This window comes from Cygnus atratus, chromosome 4, assembly GCF_013377495.2.
Source record: "Cygnus atratus isolate AKBS03 ecotype Queensland, Australia chromosome 4, CAtr_DNAZoo_HiC_assembly, whole genome shotgun sequence".
NCBI lineage: Eukaryota > Metazoa > Chordata > Aves > Anseriformes > Anatidae > Cygnus > Cygnus atratus.
This window is the reverse complement of record NC_066365.1, coordinates 26653870-26678226: the sequence shown is the minus strand read 5'-3', so window position 1 is coordinate 26678226 and position 24357 is coordinate 26653870. Positions and strand designations below refer to the sequence as shown.

Below are 24357 nucleotides of genomic sequence, written 5' to 3'. Positions count from 1 at the left end.
GTAGCAGCGCGGTGTAAATAGTTAAAGTCTTTTGGGAAATGTATGCGTAGCAAATTATATTAGGACTTAATCAGTCATCAAATTTTGTGACTTATAAACTATGACTTTATTTTAATTATCAAAATCCCCAGATTTTAGAGCACTGAAATTATTAGATTCATGCTTCATAGAAGCTACCAAGCCAAATTATGAGATTATCAAATGTACAGCTTCAGAACATTACCTGTCCAGCCTAGATAGCCTGGCAAACCCCTGCACTAACTTCTGCCGTGGGCAGCTTGGGTTTCCATGCTGCCTTAAGACATGAGAAGCAAACATTTTTAATAGACCATAAGTTCTCTTAAGAATGTATACTACTTGACATAAACAACAGCCTCTACTCAGACAGGACAAGATAGTAAAAGATAAAGGACTGCAATAAAGCTATGATGAACTTCTACTATTGCAATAAATGGTTGCTTTGGGGGCTCAAAATTAACCACCACACTACAGAACACACACTATATTTATCTAAAAAAAAGCCCATTAAAAATGAGTGTTAAGAAAGAATACCTATATTACTTACCTTCCATTCTTTCAAATTGTGCCCTGTAAATATTTGTTCCACTTGAAATACCCTCGTTTCAGTTTCTAATGCTGTCCATAAGTTACCTCTGCATTCTCCTGAATTAGTAGACTAGTCTACTCCTTTCCCAGCTTCTGCTGCTGGTTCCTTCCTAAGTGTTAAAACCCAACAACTTAGCAAACACCCATCTCCTCTTTGCCCTCCCTAGACCATCACCAACTTGCACAGAAATACAAAGCTTTCCATATAGATTTGAACACTCACACCCCTGCAGTAGCTTAGTACCTCTCATTAGCTTTCCAAATATTTTGATATTCATCTTTTAATGTTATGTCTAATACAAAGCACAACACTCCTGGCATTTAAGTGCTGTTTTACTATCTTCTGCAATGCTTAATCAGCAAGAAACCTACAAGAGTTTGTGCCCTTAAAAATCACACCATCTCTTCTTATTATGGCAAACCAGCAAATTTCATGTCATATTTTACAAATTCTATTTGCCCAAACAGAGGTGATCCCATCCAGACTCATCATAAATTCATACAGCTGTCCATTCAGATCACCTTCTATCAACTATGGAACAAAAATTCTATTACCTATTTCATCATTTACAACAGACTGTCAAAATTACCAATTTTATGCACAATAAAGAGCTTATGCTTCAGCTCAAAAATTCATTGCCAGGTTCCTGGAAAAAAACAACCACATTTACTAAGCGTGGGTTATGTTTTGGAAAAACATTTTCATTCCCACGTCTGAATCTCCAAAACACTTCCTTGTTTATCTCCCTACTCAGTATTTGCAAACGTTTTCAATGTCTGAAGGTCAAATTTGCAGATCCTTTTGGTCACGTAATCTATGAATACTTTTTACGTGCACAGTATATTCATTAGTGACTTATAAACTACGACTTTGTTTCAGTTATGACAATCCCCCATCTGCCCAGTATATTTAGATGCACAGTATGTGTTTTCTTTCTATTTGCTTTGACTGTTTTACAGTATTTTTTAAATTATGTTTCAAAATGTTATTCTTTCTAATAAGTTAGTGATCAAATATTATAAAAATGAACTTGCAACAGCGTCCCAGAAGCAACCACTATATTTGCCATGAGTTCTTTCCTGATATTCCTAACGTGTCTGGCTGTATCCCACAGTGCTCTTGCACTTCGTATTTGTGATTTTTTTTTTTTAGGGGGGTGAAGGTGATCTATCTTCACATTTCTCCATTCTACTTTTCATTGGTAATATTGGCATTTCTGACACTTTTCAATAACATGAAAAGGATTACATCTTTCATGTGTTTCTCTTCCTTCATCGCTTCAATTTCACTAAATACTGATCTTCTTCCAAGCTATTTGCAGTTATTTTTAGACTGTTTTACTTGTGTTTTTCCTATTTTGTTCTATGAATCATTTGTCCAGTCACCTAGAGGATACTTTCACATATGCAAAAAAAAATTTAGCTGAGGAAAGCAGACAACAGAAAGTTGGAATTACTGTTATTACACTAAAGTTTATATTAAACTTTTCAGGTTTTTTTTGTTTGTTTTTTTGAATTTTTACTTTTCACCTCACCTATATACTGCTGTTGTGCACCTTTTGCATCTGCTGAGTAGGTGCCCTGATGCACTGATCAACCCCCTTCTAGGGGGGAATGGTTCTGAACAGAGTTACATGCTGCCAGACCTGATAAAACCCGTTCGCTCTAAAGCCACGAGCCTGCTCACTGGAAGCAGATATTACACCAATCATTCTGTGGGGAATTAAATGGCTTAGAGCCACTTTACTGGCAGAACAAAATTTCTGCTATCTTTCACTATAACTGGATGAAGGACTTGTTTTATAGTTTAGGTTACACAGTGATGTGCATTTAGGTCCAATTTCAGGTCTTTAACCCCCTTGTGGGGTGCTGAAAAGTTTATTATTACAGTGCTATATATTTACTGTAAAACCTAAGGCTATTTAATCAATGCTTCCTTCTAAAAGAGAAAAGTCTTGAAAAAGATTTGGTACCACTGTAAGACAACTTGCAGCTTGGCTGGGGGACCAGAAGAATGCCTGAACACCATTGCAAAGTCGCAGGTGATCTAACACCCTTTGTGAGGAGAAAAGAATTCTCCAAACTGCTCCAAACTGGAAGCGAGACTTGGCTGAAATTTGTTTAACGTTTCTCCTTATCCTATACAATGAACATATGAAAGAGCATGGACACCATTGAGCAGTCAACCTAGCTCAAAGGAGAAGAGTACAGTAGTGGCAAGTAAACTACTGGTTTGCTACAGAGGAGACCTGCAATATTAAGATGGAAGGGAATGCCATCATCTTCCCTTCCATTAGAGAAATGGCTACAGGTATCACAGTATTTATCTGCAAATCCATACCACAAAGAACCTGTGCGCTATCAAATATGCTAATCTATTTATTCTGTATAACTGGAAACAATCTCTTTAATGGTTCACTTTTTTACTTCTTTTCTGTAGAACATACATTAAACATACTCTAAGAGAACCTGCAATTCTAGTGAATGGAGAAACAGTGGGATTACAATGAGAATGTACTCCTGTGTCTTTAAAGGAAGCCAGGACTCCAGAGAAAACTCAGTGTTAAACAGGAATATTTTCAAGTGCTTTTCAGAGTTGATTCAGACACTTTTGCTGCCAATTCACCCAGAATATCAGCAGAACCTGACTCCTAAATCCTCTAGTCAGATTTGAAAATAAACCTTAAACACTAATAATTGTAGTCCAAAACTGGAGTCAGAATAGAAAGAGTACCATTACCTTTTCCAAACAGACTGTAGCCTGTGATGGCAATTGTGATATGTAAGAGCAGAACAATTTTAGCAGATTTCTCTGTTCTTTTGCTTTTTGCTGAACTTATTTTTATTTTCCTCCTCAACTCCAAATTTTCACTGAAGATACTATTGTACTATCAGTACGTTCCCTACACATCCCTTCTGAGAACCAGTAGGATTGATTGATGCTTCTAAGTTACTCTGAAGACCTTGAGTACAAGGTGAGTTGTACGTATTATTAAGCAACAGATTTGAAGCAATTCAGCCTAAAGAAACAAACTTAACAAGAGCATATCAGCAAGAAAAGTATTAACACTGCCCTGAAAAGGACAAAGAGAACCCAGATGAAATTCTATTTAAATGTGCTGACAAAAGTATAACGACTCTACATGACTATCAGGGAAAATTATTTTGTGGTAGCAATTATCACTTAAATAAACATTAAGGACACAGATTTATACTAAAAGGAATGTTTGAGTGTATATTATTATTATATCAATAAAAGTATACAGCATCATTTGCAATAAGTAGTAACAAGAAAACTCCATCATGGAAGTGAAAAATCCACATTTTGTGTGGATGCAAATAGCTTTATGTTAATATCCACTGGTCATACCAGAATGAATTTGATATTATTGCCACATTCAAAGCATTAAAATATACCACTGTGCCAAATAGATTCATGATAATGTGAAAATAAATTATGTTAGTTTTAAAGCAAAGTCCTTCAGTTTTCACTTTCTATCCATGAATGTAATCTACTTCAGAAACTTAACATGAAATAAGACATTTCCTGCAAGAAAATTGCATAGAAACAGTAATAACCTTTTAAAAAAATGCTAAAGGTATGACAGAAGTGAAATAAAAGACAAAGTAGAAACTTACATACTGTCTGGCTCTTAAGACACAAATGTAGCTTAAGATCAATGGGACTCTGAAAGTACAATGGTATGCCCACACACCATGAGTTAATAGTATCAGAACAAAGTCTACAGTAGTCAGCATGAATCAATTTAGTCTTAGAACTGTTATACCGCAACCCTATTTTTTTCTGTACGCCACACAATCCTGTAGCTACTGCAAAAGAAATCCTATGACATTCTTCATATTGCTTGTCTACTACCAAGGGTAATAAAAAGAGACAGAAGTTAGAAAACTGCCACTTCCTTCACAGCCTGTGCAGCCTACTGAGGAACTTGAAATTTGAAAATAATAGGTGCACACAAAATAAAAGGGACAGAACTTTAAAGCAACTGCCTGTCAGCTTCAGAGACCAGACAACTGTGCGCTTTTTAGGCTTACTTGCCAGGATTCAGAGGTTGCCCTACAGATTCCTATGTGGAATGCACAGTAACAGGGCCTTCATACAGTAAAGCTCTCTCTGCAACAGTTTAAGAAATTACATAGTAAGCCTAAGCATAGATAAGTGCCTTATTCAACATATGTTTGGGTTGGCAATTATGTAGTGCTAATAATCCTAAAGACTAACCTGATATTCACATATGCAAGATTATAAAGTGTTCTGTTTTATCTACCTCAGTTCTCATACCAGGACTAGATCACCGTGTTTGAGTGTCTTTTTATGCCAAAACTTTAAAGTAACACAGAAAGAAAATAAACAAACATTAGAGTTGGCTGGTAAGTATATAAAGCAATGTTAAAAGAGCAAATTTTATTTTCTCTACAAAACCTCAGCATTTTGAAGAACTACTAGCAGTTCTAATACACAGCAAATATCCGTGTGCAATTTTTTCCTTGCTTTGCCTAAGTTTCATGACAGGGATAATTTACCTTTCACAGACAAGAGGCCTGGACTCATTCAGGACCGGACCCAGGGACGAGCACGGCTGCCGAGGCGGTGGCGCTATTGGAATAGCGGAATCCAGGGAACTTGTCTTCCGATGCTGCGTCTCCTGCGCCAGCCCAGAGACCTCGCAGTCGGTGGGACAGGATCCAGCTTTGCTGTGACCACCTGCTGCTGGAAGCTCTGGCCCAACTGCACCTTGCAGGGCTAACTCTGCAGCTGCTTGCTCAGCCTCCAGAGTTGGTGATGCCGGAGGTGACAAGCGGGGCTTGCGTTTGGTGGATGCTCCAGAAAGCAGCTTCAGCAACCCCTTTTTTTCTTTCTGTGAACCAAAAGCAGTGCTTCATTTGAGAACAAAGGCATTCCACAAAGAGTTGAACACTTCCTTCTTACAGATGTCACCTTGATCAGAGAGGACTCAAGTAAATTATGAGGAAATGCTTGATATTGTACAAATTATTACAAGAGTTAATTATGAAAAATTATAAAAGAGAAAGACAATTATTAAAATTCTAAAGAGAAAAACTGTAACTCGTTTAGACCATAAATATGCTAAGCCCTTTTGCTTAGTTAAGGTAAGTTAAAGCTTACTTTAAAAAGCCAATGGCACTGGCCCAAAAGGTTGTCTAGAAAAAGGAGTGAGGAGTTAGATTCCCACAAAGGGAATCTAAGAAGTAAACATTTAGTTAACAAGGAAGTTTCTAGGAAGGAATAAAGAATCATTTCAAACCAACCAGGGAGAAAAGTCTGCCCTGGAGGCCGCTGTTTAGATAAGTGTCTTTTATTTACCCTCCCTCAGTAAGGGAAGACCTTCATGATTTAGCAGAAATTTGCCACAAGGGGAATGTATTGTGCTTTGCTGTTCTGCTAGAGGGGAGAATTGTAAACATTCTTTTTGCTTGTCCAGACAGGAATCCCTGAAGACTAAGACTTACCCTAAAGAGAATTATTTAAGTAGCTTTTGTGTTTGTCTTTTAAGGGGTGTGGCAGTGATCTTCTTACCAACCCTTTGACTAAGTGAATTTAGTGCTTATGAGAGGTGCCAGATTGTAAGCCCTGAAGACAAAAATAAGCTATTTAACCACAGAAAGAGAAAAGCTAAGCAATATGAGATTTTTATTATAGCTTGGGATGCAGTGGAATTGGTGAACTGTGAGTGAAAAATCCTCTGTCTTTCTTCCAAGGCTCCAAGAAATTAAAGCTATTTCAGGAAAGAACTGCTGTCTACAGAATAGGAAAGAAATACAAAAACTCAAAGAAATTAACACGATCCGAATATGTTAGCATCTTCAACCTTGAACTCTAAATCTATTTTCTAAAAGTCCTGCCTAAAGGCACCTTGGTCTGGATTCAGTGGTTACAGCTAAATCCATTAAAAAAAAAAAAAAAAAAAAAAACTTCTAGGTTCCTCCATTCAACAATAATCAGCAAAAATAATTAAAAAGTGGGTGAGATTACTGTTACAAACCTATGATTAAAACCTTCAAAAACTTCATTAAGGAGTGCATGTAGGTGAAAAGTTGCAAGGTAATGTCTAAAACATTTGAGATCTAAAGGAAATTGTCAAAAACAGAAAGATTCCAAATAGACCACAACTGTAAAAGACAACCACTCAGAAATTTGGAGGAATGTTTCTGCCAACAATGTAACATAATGACATGGTTTGTTGGACACTCAAAATGAGTTCAGACACAGAGAAAACTACTTTAAATGGAAGGAAGAGAAATGGAATCACTAGAAACTCTACCGACCTCCATTTACAAAAGATACTTATGTGATTGATATTGCAGCTTACCTCTTTTTCTTTGCGCAATAAGCATTCCTTATAACCTTTTTCATAATCTGTGTCTACTTAATAAGACAAATGTTGTAATACTATAAATAAAATTGTTTCATAATTGAATTTTTTCACTTATTTATACAACCTAAAGGAACACTAGTTTTTACTAAATATGAATTTCATTTTGTTAAAATTAAACTTCTTATGTTCCTGTAAGTTTTTTGTTGTTGTTTTCTTTTTTTTCCCTTACTTTTTTTTTTTCCCATTACCAGGGTAGTATACTAGTTTAGAGATTCTTACTGATAACAATTACTAACCATGTAACTTTCTAAAGCACCCAGCAATCTGGTCACAGTTCCAGAAAAGAAAATATTTAAAATTCCAAGTGTCAGTCTAATAGCTCTTCTGAACTTTACCAGTTCACCTTTTTTCACCACTAGAGGCATGAATCTGCTACCCTATTTTAACCCTTCCCCAAGGTCTGCTCTGTATGTTATCCCTCCTAAATTATTATGGAATGGCCATGAATGGGCTTGCTATAGTCACAAAATGGCTGCCTGGGATTCAGGCTCAGCCTTGTAAACTTACAGTGCTCCAATTCAGCAAATGTAAGAAATAAATACAGATTTCTCAAAAGTTTGCATGATAAAAATTGGAGAATGCAAGGAAGTGACTTGATTCTCTACCCACCTTGCCATCCTTGTCTGCTTTACTGACAGCAGCACTTCCACCAGCTGCTAAAGCACTCTCTGGAGATGCAGGAGCTCCAGGGTGAGTGTTTACAGTTTTCCCACTAATATCTCCCTCCAAAGATGAAGCAGCAACGCTGGGAGAATTCAAAGAAGCTGTTGCACATGCCAGAGGGATGGTTGAGCGGTTCACATTTACAGCTGTGACGTAAGCAGCAGTATTTGGAAGCTGGGGCTGGAGCTGCTGGGAGGCAACAGAGTGGTGGGGAATGATCACAGCTGCAGGAATAAGGCATGTTGGACTCTGCGCTTGTATGGGTGTGACTGCTGCCGTAGGTCTTTCTTGATTGTGTGCAGCAACTAGAACAAAAGAATAATATGCAAGAGAGTTCATCTTTTCATAAGGCACACAGAAAGAGAGGTACTGTCACTGTGTAATAACTAATCAATTACAAGAAGCTTCCTTCCTACCTGTGCCAATTCCATTTATATTACTATAATAGCAACTTACACAGCATCCAATTTATCTCAGCATAATAAAGTGGCAGCATACGCCTGGTAACCTACTTGCACCACTATGCAACAGAAGATTAACATCACCGCAACTATTGTGGAGATATCCAAGCTGCTAAGTAAAACGCTTCACATAAGAACAGAAATGCAAACATTACATTTTAGTTCACAAGAGCTAGTTAAATCCTGCCTGGAACTTGTTTGTTCCTTTTAATACGCTGTGTAGTTGTCAGGGCATATAAAACAATGTAGGAAGAAACACTCCTTACAGAAGCTGCTAAAAATATAATTGGATTGTTTTCCCTAAACTACTCACAAAATCACAACAGATTTAGTGGGTCTTTCAAACAATAAGTACAGTGGCAATTACTGCTGTGAGTGGTTTCTCTGAAAACGTAAGCTATTGTCTCTTGGGGTGTTTAAATATAGGAACGGATTTACTCATACCCTTGTGAAATAAAAGCAACATTTACACTGGAAGTTGGAAAACAACATAGGGATGAATACACTAACCTGGGCTGCAGCCTAGCTGCAAAGCACAGACCTCTGCATGAACTACTTTACCCTTTCCAAGAAGCAACATTGCTGTCATAGTTATATCATCAACATTATATGCTTTAGATCATTAAAACAGGCTGGGTATCTCTGTACAATTGGGTGGCATGGAGTGCAGACATTTCACCCAAACAACACGAGGCAAAACGCCGCATTCCATTGCTGCACGGCCTCTTTCCTTCAAATACACTGAAACAGAGTATCTAGAGAGGGGTCATCTCTCTAGCTTGGTGAGCATACTTCTCAAATATATCAATTCACTTTGATTTTTCTAATACTAATTAGAGTTGCAGTCTTCTTGTAACTGATATGCTGGCATCAAGCCTCTAGCACTCACTCTATTCTGCTCTCTACTAATCCCCTGGGTATATTGTACTAACAGTGTATTAGAGAAGCCTGACACAATTCACAAATGGGATATAACAATACTACAGTAAGTATTATACCCAATTATAATCTCTGAGATAAGAAACACAAGTTGTTTCCTAAAGAGAAAGCACCACAAATTGCTATGTGTATTTTCTGATATGTAAGCTCTCCCACTGTAGCAGACCTTTTCTAAGTACCATGAACATTTCAAAAAGGGAGAGTGCAGGCTTGCCTAAAACCAACAGCAGCAAGCTTTTTGGTATAAAAAAAAGTCAATTGTTAATGCTGCCTTTTGTTCCTGACATAAAGTCAGTTTTCTTACAAGTAGCTGCTACTCTTCAAGCTATGTCTATAATTGCATGCAAACAATGGAGTACAAGTATGGAATAGCTTTCTTGTTTTGTTTCCTGATCCCTGATGAAATCCATAGGAAAAGGCTTCAAGTTCCCCTGCTTTCATGTAGTTCATCTTTTAACAAAATAGGCAGAACATACACTTCTTTTCCAGTTCCTTTCCATCAAAGAATGGATCCCCCTCACTGCAGATGACGACGAGCAACATCTCACTAAGATCATTTGAAGAAGGATCCTCAAAGTCCTGAGCTAAACTGAAAGTGAAGAACAGCCCTGCAAATGCAGCATTAGCCTGCGAAGCCTCGCTGAGAGAATAACACTCAGCAAGCAAAAGCTCAAGATGATCACATTTCAGATGCTGACTACACAGTTTTATGTAACATTTGCACATAAAGCAACCATTATTGCTTCGGTTCTAGTTAAACAGGCCATTACAAGAACAGATATATATTTGTGACTGAACTGTGAGTGAACAGTACACCTTTACACTGCAATACAATGTTAAGTTCCCTGTGAAGAGAACGCAGCCCCTTTGAATTTTCCATTTGGGACCTGAAAAGTTGGTGGAAAGCACGTTGTCATGTTTTCCAGCTGAATGGAACTGTAAGAGCTTATTCATCTTGACAGAAGTGCAGAGATGCAGAGACAGAAAAGCCTCTGGAGCCCACAGGAACCTTATCCTTTGTGCTGTCACTTGCAAACTTTTAGACAGCTCAAAAGAAGGATTTGAAGTAGGAACCACCTGTGCCTGAGAGGCAAAAATGTACAGATGTTTTGCTAGGTTTCTCTTACCAGCTGCCAATAGCACCTGGTGTGTTTTTGTTGTTGTTGTTGTTTTTAATTTAAAGGTAAAGAACAAAGTGGTTACAAAGGACTATCGCATGTCTTCCAGCCTCAGATCAGTCTGGAGGAAGACGGGCCAATTAAAGAAATAAAGCATCTAAAGACACATGCACATTTTCTACCTCCAAAATCAAACCTGCTGCTGGCATCTGAGCATGCATAAGATGTTTTAGGAGATGACTCTGAAGGAAGAGTGGGCTAAATCACAGATATTGAGACCATAAAAAATAATCATCCTTAATCTGGAAACAGATTATACCATTGGCATCTCATTTTCTCTCCTGCTCTGCCAATTAGGATGTAGTGATTAAAAAAAAGTTCCATTCATGATTCTTTCATCTAAGAAATCTTAGGGCCCAAATACAAGGCTGAAAGATGGAACACTGGGATAGTTTGCAGTGGAGGTTTATGTTGCTGTGTTGTTTTTTTTAATTATTATTTTTCCTCTTGAGGGCCTAGGAGCAACTGGAAAAGGTTATATTACAGATGCATGGTATTTTCCTAGCCTGGCAAATCCACAGAGGAGCGCATAGATTTGGTAAACAAAAACTCTTGAAAATACCACTATCAATCTTTTTGGATCTGGGTTTAAATAACAAGAAGGCATGTTTCACTATGATGTGGCCTGCCCCAGACAGTAAAGGCAGTTATACCTGTCAGAAATACTGAGTTTTATGACATAGATGGTACGTATCTTGAAGCTAGTCCAGTCTTAATGGTTTCAGAGTCAAAGCTGGAAAAAGTTAAAGTCAAGTGTAGAGAACAATTTGGAAAGCATAAAAACCAGCCCTGAGCCCTGAAAAGAAGCATGAATGAATGCTAAAAGTCTTCAAAGATGTTAGGTGAGAATTTAAGAACGAATGCTAAATTAGAGCAATCTGTAGTTGTTACGCAGTTAGCACAAAAACATAAGCTATGACTCAGATGTTCTTATCATTTTTATTACTACATGAATTGCATATTAGTCGGGAAGCTCAAAGAATGTCTTCATCCCAGATACTGATGGAAAAACAAAAATTTCCACCTAAGATACCTGTATATAAGTTTCCAACAGTAGGAATACGTACGAACGCACAATTGCTTGCAGAATAATAAAAGATTGATGAATTTAGAGAGATATACTGGCATTTCAGAAAGCATTCAGCTCTATAAAATACTATAAAAATACTTTAGAAAAACAGAAACATGTATTTACACATATTCTGACTCAAGCCACCTGCCCAGACAAATAGTTTGTGTACCACAAAGATACTACTGCAAATACAAAGCTGTTTTATTATTATTTTTTTTTTCTTTTACCTGTTCTAACTGCGTTGCGAGCCTGGTTGACTGTCATTTGTCCTGTCACGTGCATAAGGACCTTGGTTTGTGGACTAGTTTGGATATGTGCTGCAGAAACCACAGCTGTGGGTACTGTGCTGGAGTTCACTGCCACACCGTTCCCCTGGAGCTTCTGAGATGTTCCACTAGCAGTGGAAGGGCTGACCATAGTTACCACTCGTCCTGTTTGGCCCGCAGTAGACATGGGAACTTTTGTTTGTGATGCACTTGTCACTGTCCTGCCAAAATTGAAAACAAAACACTAAAACACAACTGAAAAATATGCCAGTTGCTGACACCTGCAGCTTTTCCGTTATTTAGTTTTAGGATTAGGACCTGAAACTAGACACCTAGGAACTATTTAGACACCTCTATGAAAATGTACCTTGTAACTGGAGCCACGTAATTGCCAGGAAAAACACCAATCTTGCTTGTGTGCATGGAAGTTCCCTTGAACCAGCCATCTTGGCAGCGTTCAAATACCAAGAACATTTCTCCCTTCCGCAGTTCCAGTTCATCCTCCTTTCGAGGAGTGTAAGGGTATATAGCAATATATCTACAAGACAGGAAAGTAGATGTAATTGTTAAATCTAAAACCATTAAAAACATCACTTGTGTTTTCTAGCTGAGAGTTCAGGGTCAGAGATGAGAAGGCATGGCAGAAAGGGTTGTATGGCAGTTGATCAATCACACTTACAATATTAAAACAGAAAGTTATGGTAGTAACAAGGAGAACAACGACCATTAAAAACACTGTAACAGATAACACTTCCAATAAGATTGTTCATTTCCTTAATTAAGTTAGTGACCTCTAAATATGTGATTAATGACTCCAAATCCCATCAAAACCTACTCCTCTCTCACTACGCTTCCTTCTAATCTCTTACACTAGGTGACATGCCAACTTTTGGGAGGAGGAAATGGGGGGGAGGGGAAGGAAATATTCTGTTAGTAGGGAATGAAAGATCAGCATCAGAATTACTTATCAAATTGCAAAATTGTAATCTTCCCATGCAACTGCAGTGTAAAAAAAGATAACGGAATTGGAAGTCTATAGGTAAGTTAGCTAGCAGTTGTTCACCTTTTAAAATTTCTTCACTTTTTTTTCCTGCAAAGCAACATTAATGTATAATATAGCACATCTGAAATCATAGTGAAAATTGAGAAAGCATTTTACTTTTTTTTTTTTTAAATATTAGTAGAAAACTGTCTAGATTTACAGAGAGAAAAAAACAAAACCGCAACTTTTGTATTTGCATGCTGGAATATTCCTATGGAAGTCTTCAAATAAGAATGCAGAGTGTCATATTAAAAAGTGATACATGGTGTTCTATTTTCTGCCACAATTTGAACATTAGAAAACTGTTTAAATTGTTTATATAAAAACATCTATATAATTATGGACCCTGATCTACAGGAAATGGCATTCTAATAAATCACATTTTCTCACAAAGAATGTATTTTTCATAAGATGTAGCCAATCAGGGTAGATGGGTATAATATCCCGTTTTGGAAAAGGATCCACAGTTACTTGCAGTGCTAGTCTTTCCCACTCCCCTTGTTACCCCAGGGGTAGAAAGGAGGCTTTATAAAACATTCTCTGGTCAAAACTGTCTTTTACACACAGTAACGATAGCATTAACTGCGTGCTTATCTGCTTTGTACTGTATTTGTATTCTTCGTTGTCTACCCAAGAATTTTTGCATTACCTGCAAAAATGCTTTAAAGGCAATACAGGTACATAGTAAAGCAAGTCCATAATATGCTTTAAAGGCTACATATAACACGTTGGCAATAAAAGCTTCACTAGCACATGATCTACAAAGCCATATGCTGAACCTCTATGGGAAAGCAACTGATGTGCCTTAATTGGTGTTCATTAACTTCCCTTTTAGTTAAATCATTACAAATTTCATTAGTATCCTCTTACAGAGCAACCCTTTGAAGATGGAGGATTGGAATAAATGAGATGGGAACTTGATTAACTACACAAAGCACAATGATCCATAAGAAGCAGCGTTAAAATGCTCAACATCGAAGAAACAGCCCAAACCCAGATGCACCTGCTGTACAAGATGGGCGCTCTTTTGGAGTGGGAGGAAACCTGGTGGGAAGATAAAAAAAAAAAAAGAACAAAAGCAGCCCTTGCATTATTCAAATGTGTCCAATTACGTGGTTCAACCACTCCTGATTTTTATTTTTTCTTTTCTTTCTTACTCTCCAAACTGCACACAAAGAAGCTTCCGAGAAGAAAGATGTTGTCAGAAGCACGTTAATACACAAAATATTTTCACCCAGAAGGATGATGCACATTTGCTTGTACAAGTGTGAAGACATAATGCTAACTAGCAGCTTTCTGCCTTCATTCCAAATTGACACCCACTAATTAACTGAACTGTAGAATCCTCAGTCAAATTTCAATCGCATCTCAGACAAGCAGACTGACAATGACATGCTAATATAACAGTCTAAATGAGATACAGCATTTCTATGTTTTGGCATAAGTTATTCCATATGAGAATAGCCTTTTCATTCCACGCATAACAGAAAACATTGAATAAATTCACTCCTGTGTTTGCCACTTGCGAGTTACACAGTCCTCATCACTGACTCAAAGATTCATTCATCTTCGACACGATAAACGTTTTATATTTTTGAAGTGAGTGTTTCCTATACACAGCAAGAGCTGATGATATTTGCTTAAGGCATAAATAACCCTCAGTACAAAGGCCATTTGAGGATATCACCTTTATGCATGCCTTGTTTTTGTTCTAAGTTGTACGCGTGGTTTCCTGGGAATTTTAGCAGAACATAGCCAGCTGGCACAAAGTAAGTACAAATGAAGTTATTGATCTCATTGCATTGTTCTGATTGGCAAAAAGTTTTGATTTTACTTACACACTTGGACGAGTTTGTGGTCGTAAATGTGTCATTTGGTCAGCTGATCCTGATGTCGGCCTTTGTATTACACCTGCAGACTGAGGTCCAGAAGAAGCTGATGCAATGATTGCAGCAGACAAGAGAGGTGGTGGTGGAAGTGGGGGATTCATATTCTGATTTTTTGAGGGAAAAAAAATAGCAACAGATGATCAATATTGTTTGATGAGTTGAATCGGCTGAAAGAGAAGTATGATATGCTAAGAAAAACAAAAAAATCAGCTAGAGTTCAGTATTCCATTACTTACTGGTAAAATATAACTGGAGAGTTAGGTTTGTTTGTATTTCACTTTTTGCATTTTAAAATCTTGAAGTCTTGGCAGCTAATTACGCAAATGACAAGCAATTTCTCAGCAGAGGAAAAACAGAAAGCATTCTTTCTAATTATAACATCTTTAGGATAGGACTCAAAAAAAAATGCAGAAGCCTTCCAGGAGGTAGATTTTAACATCCTACTGCTGACTGTACTTCAAAACATGATTGTTTTTGTAACCTGAAGCTGAAACATAATATGCCATTCAGCAGTAGTGCACCCAAAACCACCCCCTTCTGGGGAAAATTTTCTTTTGATGTATGGGTAACAAAAAGCAAGCACAATATGAGACCATAGCCACTGAGCTATTGTTACCACTTTTGCCTATTCTTCTAGTTTAAAGAGTTAGCTTTTGAAATTCAGTATTATCGAGATTGGTAATCTTTAACAAACACCCCAGTAAAAAGGCACAGTTCTTTACAGGCAGATCCTAAGGGGGGTCCTGCCTACAGGATTCTATGCCTTTTGAGGCTCAATGGAGCAATTGTTACCTTCTGTTCTATAAAGCCTTAGACAATTCTTTAGGACTTCGCGTACCAACACTCCTGGGAAAAGTCTCTCACAAAAGGAGAACTTTTCTTCCCCCCTTTCCAAAAATAATTGTGTTACAACAAACAGGAAAAAAAAAGAAATAAAAAACTCAAACATTTCAAGATGTGAAACAGAATTCATTTCATACATGATCTTTGACTTAAAACAACCCTTTAATACTGAAGCAAAACTCTAAATTATGCCACTTTAGATCTAAAAAAACCCACATAAGAATATAAATTACCAAAATGTACTGAAGCATTGCCTGGCTCATCCAGTACATCAGCATATAAATGCACAGCACTACATTATTGCTTTGGAAAAATATAATTGGAAGTAATTTTAATTCCCCTCAAACAGCCTACTTCTAAAGTTTGTTGTTTTTCTAAACAAAAATCTCTAGGCAAAGGAGTTCTGCACTGTGGGATTATTACCTCACTGTATTTTGAGAGCGTTAATAAAAATATGATTCTCTGAACTAGTCTTAATTGTCAAGACACAGTAAAGTACTAAATTATTAAAAGGAACAAAATCTAGAGAAAACTGATTATCTCTTACAGTAAGCATAATTTCACAGTCAAACTTCCTATGCTTAATTAGATATGAATACCAATGTAAATTGCAAAGTAGTTATTTTTTATTTATTTTTCTAATCATGCTTTTTTTTTTTAAATCAAACAGATCAACTGTATTCAATACAAAGCAGACGTGATCTGCTCGTGAAGCATAACTGTGAGCTTTCATACTTAGTTATTTACAAGAATTGTATATGCATTTGCTTTATATTCTAGATCCCCATCCATTCAACAATATTTTAAAAATATCTTAAACATCCATACTGAAATACTAACATTGCTCTTTCAACTGCTTTCCAGCAGAAGTTAATTCCCTCTCCCAGTCAGCTTCAATAAATGCCTTGGATGAATCCAGACTGAAAAAATGTGAGAACCTTTTAGACAACTGGTCTATAGAATACAAATTCAAACCCTTTTTTTTTAGGAATCTAGATTTCCTTATACATAGGGAACCTGTAAATTCACATTAGAGATAGTTAGCTGGAAATCTTTAAATACTTATTCATGCCCAATATCAAGGTGTCAATATTTCACACTTCCTGTATTTCTAAACGTATATATACTGGGCATTGTATTTTATTCATCTGATCATACAACATACATAGATTTTTCAGCTGCAATAAAGGCATCTTCCCAGCTCTATTTTATTTTGCTCCATTAAGGTTCTGCTCCCCTTCCCGTGTCTATTACTACGGTAATGAAACCTGCAGTGAGCCGCAGCCCAATTAAACTCCAGAAGACTTGGCAAGTACTTAGAAATCCAAACAAACTACCTGATACGCTTTAGAAGATAACTGCTCCTCAGTTTGCACTGCTACAACTTAATAAAATAGCCCCAAATGCTGTAGCTAAATTTTCAAAAAGTTTTCTGGCATGTATCCATTTTTGTAGCTATTGAGAAACATATCTACCTCTACAGCGCAAGCTAGCTTTGATGGTTTCCATATTCAACATTTTGTGAAAAAATATATGCAAACTCCCCTGTCATTTAATAAAATATACTTATCAAAATAAAGTATTTTTATTTCAAGCAGTTGAGTGGGAAAAAATAGAAACTTCCTGCAACTACTCTTCAGACATGTATTTTCAGCATAAAACAGCATCTTAAACGTATCTCTGAAAAGCAATGATAGTTTTTTAATTGAAACATGGAACATTATACTTAATTTGATACTTAATTTATGTAAAAATTTAAAATAGTACTTATAACTGTGCTCTAGAAACTCATACATATCACTAAGTTGAAATATAATTAGCCTTTATTCCTGTATCAGTCAACTGAAGACCAATAATCAGCTCACGCAAAGAACAACAAAAGGCACAGCAGTAGAAAAAACATTAATTAACTGTCAGTCCCACAAGGTCTAGGAAAAAATACACGACTTGCAAAATCCCCTGAGGGCTAACAAATTAAGGCTCATATTTAACAAAATTCCTAAACTATAAATATATGTTATCAAGAGCAGGCCTCTCATACAAAACCTCATCATTTCTTTCAGCTGCTTCCTCTTACCTACAAAAGTTAATTTGAATTATTGTTGGTTAAAACTCAGACAGTTCTTATTTAAACCTCCTCCTGACTTACTCACACTATTGAATCAGCTGGAACAACATGAAAGAGAGTTAAAAGTCATCAGTATACTATAACCCTCACAGCTTGTGCCTCGTTACTAATAAATCAGACTACCTCATATACTTTAATATAGAAGGGTAATTTTTTTGTGTGTAGGCAAGAGAACAAACAGGACTAGAACAACCAGGGATTTTTTTTTTTTGGAACCTTCAGCATGTAAGCTAATGTAAACCATCCAAATACAGACCACTTGTTTTTGCTAGTTAAGTGCACATATCATGACACTATTTCAAAGTCAACATATTCAATCTAAAGAAGTAGAAATATGGATATCTGGGCCAACTACAGTCCAAAAACTTCTTGAGAGGATGTAAAAAGCAGAATGAAAGGATGGTAAGCTATCTGTTGGTGATGCATTCTGTTTCTCTTCTGCTGCTTTTGAATGCAACTCTAACTTTGCTGTAGTATATTTAAGTTCTGTTTTTCCCATATCACAGCTCAAATCACATACTTCCTTTAACATTTTTTTCAGCAAAATCTACGGCAACTAGATCTCCTCCATTAGATAACTGCCTTGTAAATTACATCCAAGAATTTCCTCCAACGTAAATGAGACTTAATTGTACATGCATATTTTCGCCCAACAACTATTGAACTTGACATCTGCTATTTATATTTTATAAAGAACGTCAAATATACCAAGCACCTACAAGGTTCAAAAATGCCAGTAGCCAAGAAGAGAAGACCAATTAATGCCCCCGTTAAGGGCAAAGCTGTGGTTTGAAGTCCCAGAGAACACTAAGTGATAGTATCACAATCAAAAGCTTCAGCTGTGAGAAGTTTGTCTCAGTTCATAGCTTCTTCAATTTCAAAGAATCAAACCTCAAAACACAAAAGAAGAATTCATGCTGCTGGCTAAAGAACTCGTTTAAAGAACTGCTGCTGTAAAATAAAACTTCTAAAGAAATTATCACAGGTTTTCTCAATGCAAATAAGAATTTGCTTATGTGACACAAGCAGCAGATGGTGTATATGGCCATCTGACAAAAAACATCATCATTCCTAATTCTTATTGATTCTTCTCCCTTAATCTGAATTTGGCATGAAGTAAAAGGTAGCATTGAATGGCTTGCTCTCAAAGAACAGTTACTTTAAACAGTGTTATAAATGCCAGAACGATTGACAGGAAGAAGATCCAATTAAATCATATTCATGCTAAAGAGAAACTCTCCCTATTCCATCCCAACTCTCTTGTCATTTGCATAGTACTCAGAGATGAAGAGAAAAGCTAAAGGGATAAGCTTTGAGAAATGCGAGAGCTTTTACCTAAAAAAAATGAAAAATACAAAAGCAAAAGGGCTCAAGCTAACCACTGGTATATTGTATCATACAGCACAATTGTTCTGTGGCTTAACATTAAGGCTGAGGATGTCAGGGAGGGTATTTCTAGAGGGGAAAAATATCTAGAGAGAAAAGAACATCACCTTCTCTCTTGACTTATCAGAGCTGTTTTGCAGATTTCTAAAATTAAAACGAGTTTATGAAGCAAGTGAAAAAGGGGAATTTAAAGACACACTTCACAGTCTATGAGTACAAATTGCATCATCTAATATCATCTATAGTAAAAGAACATAGGAACCACCTAACTGTAGTCTGGGCTGCCAGCACCAGCTTGTATTTTAGTCATGCTGAAAACAAGTCAAAAAGAAACAGAACATTATGTACAGAAGGTTATTGACTTTTAAAGAGGGTGGCAGAGAATAATTCAGATTCTCAATGGGAATTATATGCCTAATTGGAAACATAACCAAGAACCTGGTTATCACAAAGAGAAAGTATCACTCCAGGATACAGGACAATCATGTGGCAAAGTTTCAATCCATGCTGCATTTAGCACTGTAATTTCTTCCCTATGGGTACTGATGGTGAGATTGCTTTTGAACAAGCTTATGCAACTAAAGCACCCGAGGTGCTTTAATGACTTTGCACCAACACCAAAATAAAGTATTCTTCTATGCTGGCATCAAAGAAAGAACTACTGATTCTTAACAAGCAAAACTGTTTGTTACTAAAAGGAAGAAAAAAAACTTCTGATAGAACTTTTGAGATTATGCTTTGAATCCTGCCTAACTCATCCTCTCCAAAACTGAGTATCTTGGCCACAAATCAAATCGATACTTGATGTTTGCAGCAAATACATTAACTAGACTTGTATTTTGCCTAACAGCACAGATGATATCAACAGTTGTTTTGTTTGCTCAGTGCTTGAAGGTATTTTCTGAAGGACAGGATGAAAGAAGTCTAAAAGATTACATGAGCCAGTATGTAAGCAGCTAATTGTTTCCAGTATTAGATGTACACCTCAGATACAAGAAAAGGATTTGGGGGTCCTGGTGGACACCAAGTTGAACATGAGTCAGAAGTGTGCCCTTGCAGCAAAGAAGGCTAATGGTACCTTGGGCTGCATGAGGAGAAGCACTGCCTGTATGTTACAGGAGGTGATCCTGCCCCTCTGTTCAGCACTGGCCACACACAAACATACTAAGGAGAGTCCAGCAAAGGACCACAAAGATAATTAAGGGACTGGTGCATCTCTCTTATGACAAAAGGCTGAGACAGCTGGGACAGTTCAACCTAAAGAGAAGGCTCAGGAGGGACCTTATTATCAGTGTATACAAGGGAGCATGCAACAGATGAAGCCAGGTGGTGCCCAGTGACAGGATAAGAAGCAGTGGGGACAAACTGAAACATAGAAGGCTCCATCTGAACATCAGGAAAATTTTTTTCTCTTTGAAGGTGACTGAGCACTGGAACAGGTTGTCCAGTGAGGTTGAGGAGTCCTTGGAGATCTTCAAAATCTGTCTGGATATGGTCCTGGGCAACGTGCTTGAGCAGGGGGTTTGGACCAGATGACCTCCAGAGGTCCCTTCCAAGCTCAATCATTCTGTGACATTAAAATACAAGTCTAAGGAGATTATTAATTGGTTCCAGAATAACTTTAACAGTAAGATTGCACAGATGATCCACAGACTGAAGGAGTGATAAACAATAAAAGGATGAAGAATTGCTACAGCACAACCGGGATTACTCAGTGAAACAGAGCACAAACATACTGTCTGTGTACTTGTCAATAGGCTCATCCATCTGAAGAACATATGTGGTGAAATATACTTACTTGGATGAGAGCAATTACTGTATCACCAATGACAACAAAAAATTGTGGGATCATCATGGATATGTAGCTGAACAAAAACTTGGTGCCACACTCAGTCCATGCACCGAAATTCTCAAGACAGAAACCATCAGACTACTGGGATAAAAGTGAAAAGGTCACACTATCAATATTCTCACCACTTAAAATGATCGTGTAGTACTGTACCTAGTTCTGGAATGCACTTACTATGCCAGAAGGAAGTACTGGAAATAATTCAGAAACTAACAGCATCGTAAGTTGAAGGACTGAGAAATGTAACTTAAGAGTTCCGAAGGAAGTGGTCAAAATGAAACCTCTCAGCTGTGACCAAGCCGCACCTAAGCCTTTAATTAAACAACAAAAAATTGATAGCAGAAGGCAGACAATTCTGCCTTTGATTTTACAGACAATTATGTAAAATGATTCAAGTGCTCAAAGTTGAAAACCAGCCTAGAGAAATTCAGCAGCAAGGGTAAGCATCACTTTTTACTTGCTTTAAAGACTGCAAGGATAATTAGACACCTAAACAAATCAAGCCTCAAGCTTTTTTTTTTTTTTTTTTTTTTTTTTTTACTTTTTAGTTTTTATTTAAAGGAGACTAACTGGAAAATTATTATTAACTGTGCCGCCCCTTGAAGGTTAAGGATGCAATTTTTGGACTTGAAATAAGTATTAAATTTAGAGAATTCATATTATCAAACTAAGAATTCATGAAGTTCCCTTTAAAATCTGTGAAAACTGGCATCCACGCTCTTGACTGCAGCTAAGGTCAGTCTTTGACAACTGCAGTATGATATACGACATTCCAGAGCTCGTCCACCAAAAACACAGCAAAAGAAACTTCCATTGTTTTTGGAATGAAATCCTGCACTTTTTGGAGACAATTTCTTTGTCCAAGAAAAGTCACAGAGCAATGTATTCCTTCCTGTAAAAGATGACCATTTGCAAGTTTTTCTGATTGATTTCAAAGAACCCAACCTAGACACGTCAGATACATCCACTATCTGACAAGGGTACACACAACTAAAATAAGCTTGTTTAAAGAAAGCACAGTTTTGAAATTTCAGAGAATCTTGCTAGTAATGAGTTAAGGAAGACAAAAATACCTGGCAACCAAGGTCTAAGTTCTTGTATTTTTTTTGGTTGTGGGTTGGTTTTTTTGTTTGTTTTTGTTTTTCAAGGTCTTGCTTGTTTCTCCTAACCTTCCTCCAACATAATCTATTTCCTTCTCATGCTGAAAAAAACTATTGTTCTTGAAGTATATGTGTTTCTTGTGCTTACTACACAGAGGAAAGATGGAGGAATGGATATGGATCACAGGATTCAAGCATTATTTTATGAATAATGTTTCTTCTGTAGTTCAGTTTATATTCTTGTCTATCACACAGATGATCACCATAAAGTAGTTATCTTAAATCAGCGAAAGAATCCAGTGAAATCTCTGGAATGAAAAGTGACAGTACAGACCAAAGATAAAAGGATGAGTTTTCTTAAATGGTACTTACACTAAGAGCAGCTTGGTAGGTAACTTCCGATGGGAAGGTAAATGAAGGCCCTGTTGTGACTGGGCTGCTAGGCGGTGGAGTCACAATTAGCCCTGTAGTACCAATATGAACCTGTCAAAACAAAAAAAAACAACACAACAGCAGGGTCAGTTCTGAGGTCAGTTCCACGAGGAAATGGTTGGCGACCTGCTACAGCACTTGGATGTACGCAAGTCGATGGGGCCGGATGGGATCCACCCGAGGGTACTGAGAGAACTAGCAGAGGAGCTGGCCAAGCCGCTTTCCATCATTTATCGGCAGTCCTGGCTATCAGGGGAGGTCCCAGTCGACTGGAGGCTAGCAAATGTGACGCCCATCTACAAGAAGGGCCGGAGGGTAGACCCGGGAAACTATAGGCCTGTTAGTTTGACGTCAGTGCCAGGGAAGCTCATGGAGCAGATTATCTTGAGGGTCATCACGCGGCACTTACAGGGCAACCAGGCGATCAGGCCCAGTCAGCATGGGTTTATGAAAGGCAGGTCCTGCTTGACGAACCTGATCTCCTTCTATGACAAAGTGACACGCTTAGTGGATGAGGGGAAGGCTGTGGATGTGATCTACCTTGACTTCAGTAAGGCTTTTGACACCATTTCCCACAACATTCTCCTCAAGAAACTGGCTGCTCGTGGCTTGGACTGGCGTACGCTTCGTTGGGTTAGAAACTGGTTGGATGGCCGGGCCCAAAGAGTTGTGGTGAATGGAGTCAAATCTGGTTGGAGGCCGGTCACTAGTGGAGTCCCCCAGGGCTCAGTGCTGGGGCCAGTCCTCTTTAATATCTTTATCGATGATCTGGATGAGGGGATTGAGTGCACCCTCAGTAAGTTTGCAGTCGACACCAAGTTAGGTGCGTGTGTCGATCTGCTCGAGGGTAGGAAGTCTCTGCAGGAGGATCTGGATAGGCTGGACCGATGGGCTGAGGTCAACTGTATGAAGTTCAACAAGGCCAAGTGCCGGGTCCTGCACCTGGGGCGTAACAACCCCAAGCAGCACTACAGGCTGCGAGATGAGTGGTTGGAAAGCTGCCTGGCAGAGAAGGACCTGGGAGTACTGGTTGATAGTCGGCTGAATATGAGCCAGCAGTGTGCTCAGGTGGCCAAGAAGGCCAACAGCATCCTGGCTTGTATAAGAAGCAGTGTGGCCAGTAGGTCTAGGGAGGTGATTGTCCCCCTGTACTCGGCCCTGGTGAGGCCGCACCTCGAGTACTGTGTTCAGTTTTGGGCCCCTCGCTACAAGAAGGACATGGAGGTGCTCAAGAGAGTCCAGAGAAGGGCGATGAGGCTGGTGAGGGGTCTGGAGAACAAGTCTTACGAGGAGCAGCTGAGGGAGCTGGGATTGTTTAGCCTGGAGAAGAGGAGACTCAGGGGTGACCTTATCGCTCTCTATAGGTACCTTAAAGGAGGCTGTAGAGAGGTGGGGATTGGTCTATTCTCCCACGTGCCTGGTGGCAGGACGAGGGGGAATGGGCTGAAGTTGCGCCAGGGGAGGTTTAGGTTGGATATTAGGAAGAACTTCTTTACTGAAAGGGTTGTTAGGTATTGGAATGGGCTACCCAGGGAAGTGGTTGAGTCGCCATCCCTGGAGGTCTTTAAAAGACGTTTAGATGTAGTCCTTAGTGATATGGTTTAGTGGAGGTCTTGTTAGTGTTAGGACAGAGGTTGGACTGGATGATCTTGGAGGTCTCTTCCAACCTAGACGATTCTGTGATTCTGTGAGTAGTTTGATGGGAGCTCTTTTGACATAGCTATAAGCTTCATGGTCAAAATCACTGGCATTCTACTGTCCGTAACTTTAGAAATAATTTATGGTTAGATACTCATGCAAACAACACTGGATCATAGTGTTCACCTTTTTTCAGCAAATTATTTTCTCATGTTTCAGAAACTTTGGAGATATATTGAACTACCAATGTGAAACACTTTTAATCATAATCATTTTCTTTTTTCCATAAATGTCAGTCAGACCCCAAGATGTGGAAATAAAACATATTTACTAGTTCATGTAAAATAATTCCACACCTCCGTCTCTATTGCCATCTCTACTCCCAAAATTTAATCTTTATGTGAACCAAACAATTGTTCACTAACTGCTAAAGTTTGTAATTAACG

At 38.0% G+C, this 24357-nt stretch overlaps 1 protein-coding gene across 1 annotated transcript in view; it reads right to left on the bottom strand.

Annotated features, from left to right (window-relative positions):
• Nucleotides 1-24357, bottom strand: part of SH3RF1 (SH3 domain containing ring finger 1) — an 84859-nt gene that overhangs the window by 3856 nt on the left and 56646 nt on the right. The window contains exons 6-11 of the mRNA XM_035552991.2: nucleotides 22214-22324; nucleotides 14485-14639; nucleotides 11972-12142; nucleotides 11566-11825; nucleotides 7635-7993; nucleotides 5152-5486 (exon numbers count right to left, since the gene is read on the bottom strand). Of these exons, the coding sequence (XP_035408884.1) occupies nucleotides 5152-5486; nucleotides 7635-7993; nucleotides 11566-11825; nucleotides 11972-12142; nucleotides 14485-14639; nucleotides 22214-22324 (1391 nt within the window). The remainder of the gene's footprint in view (nucleotides 1-5151; nucleotides 5487-7634; nucleotides 7994-11565; nucleotides 11826-11971; nucleotides 12143-14484; nucleotides 14640-22213; nucleotides 22325-24357) is intronic.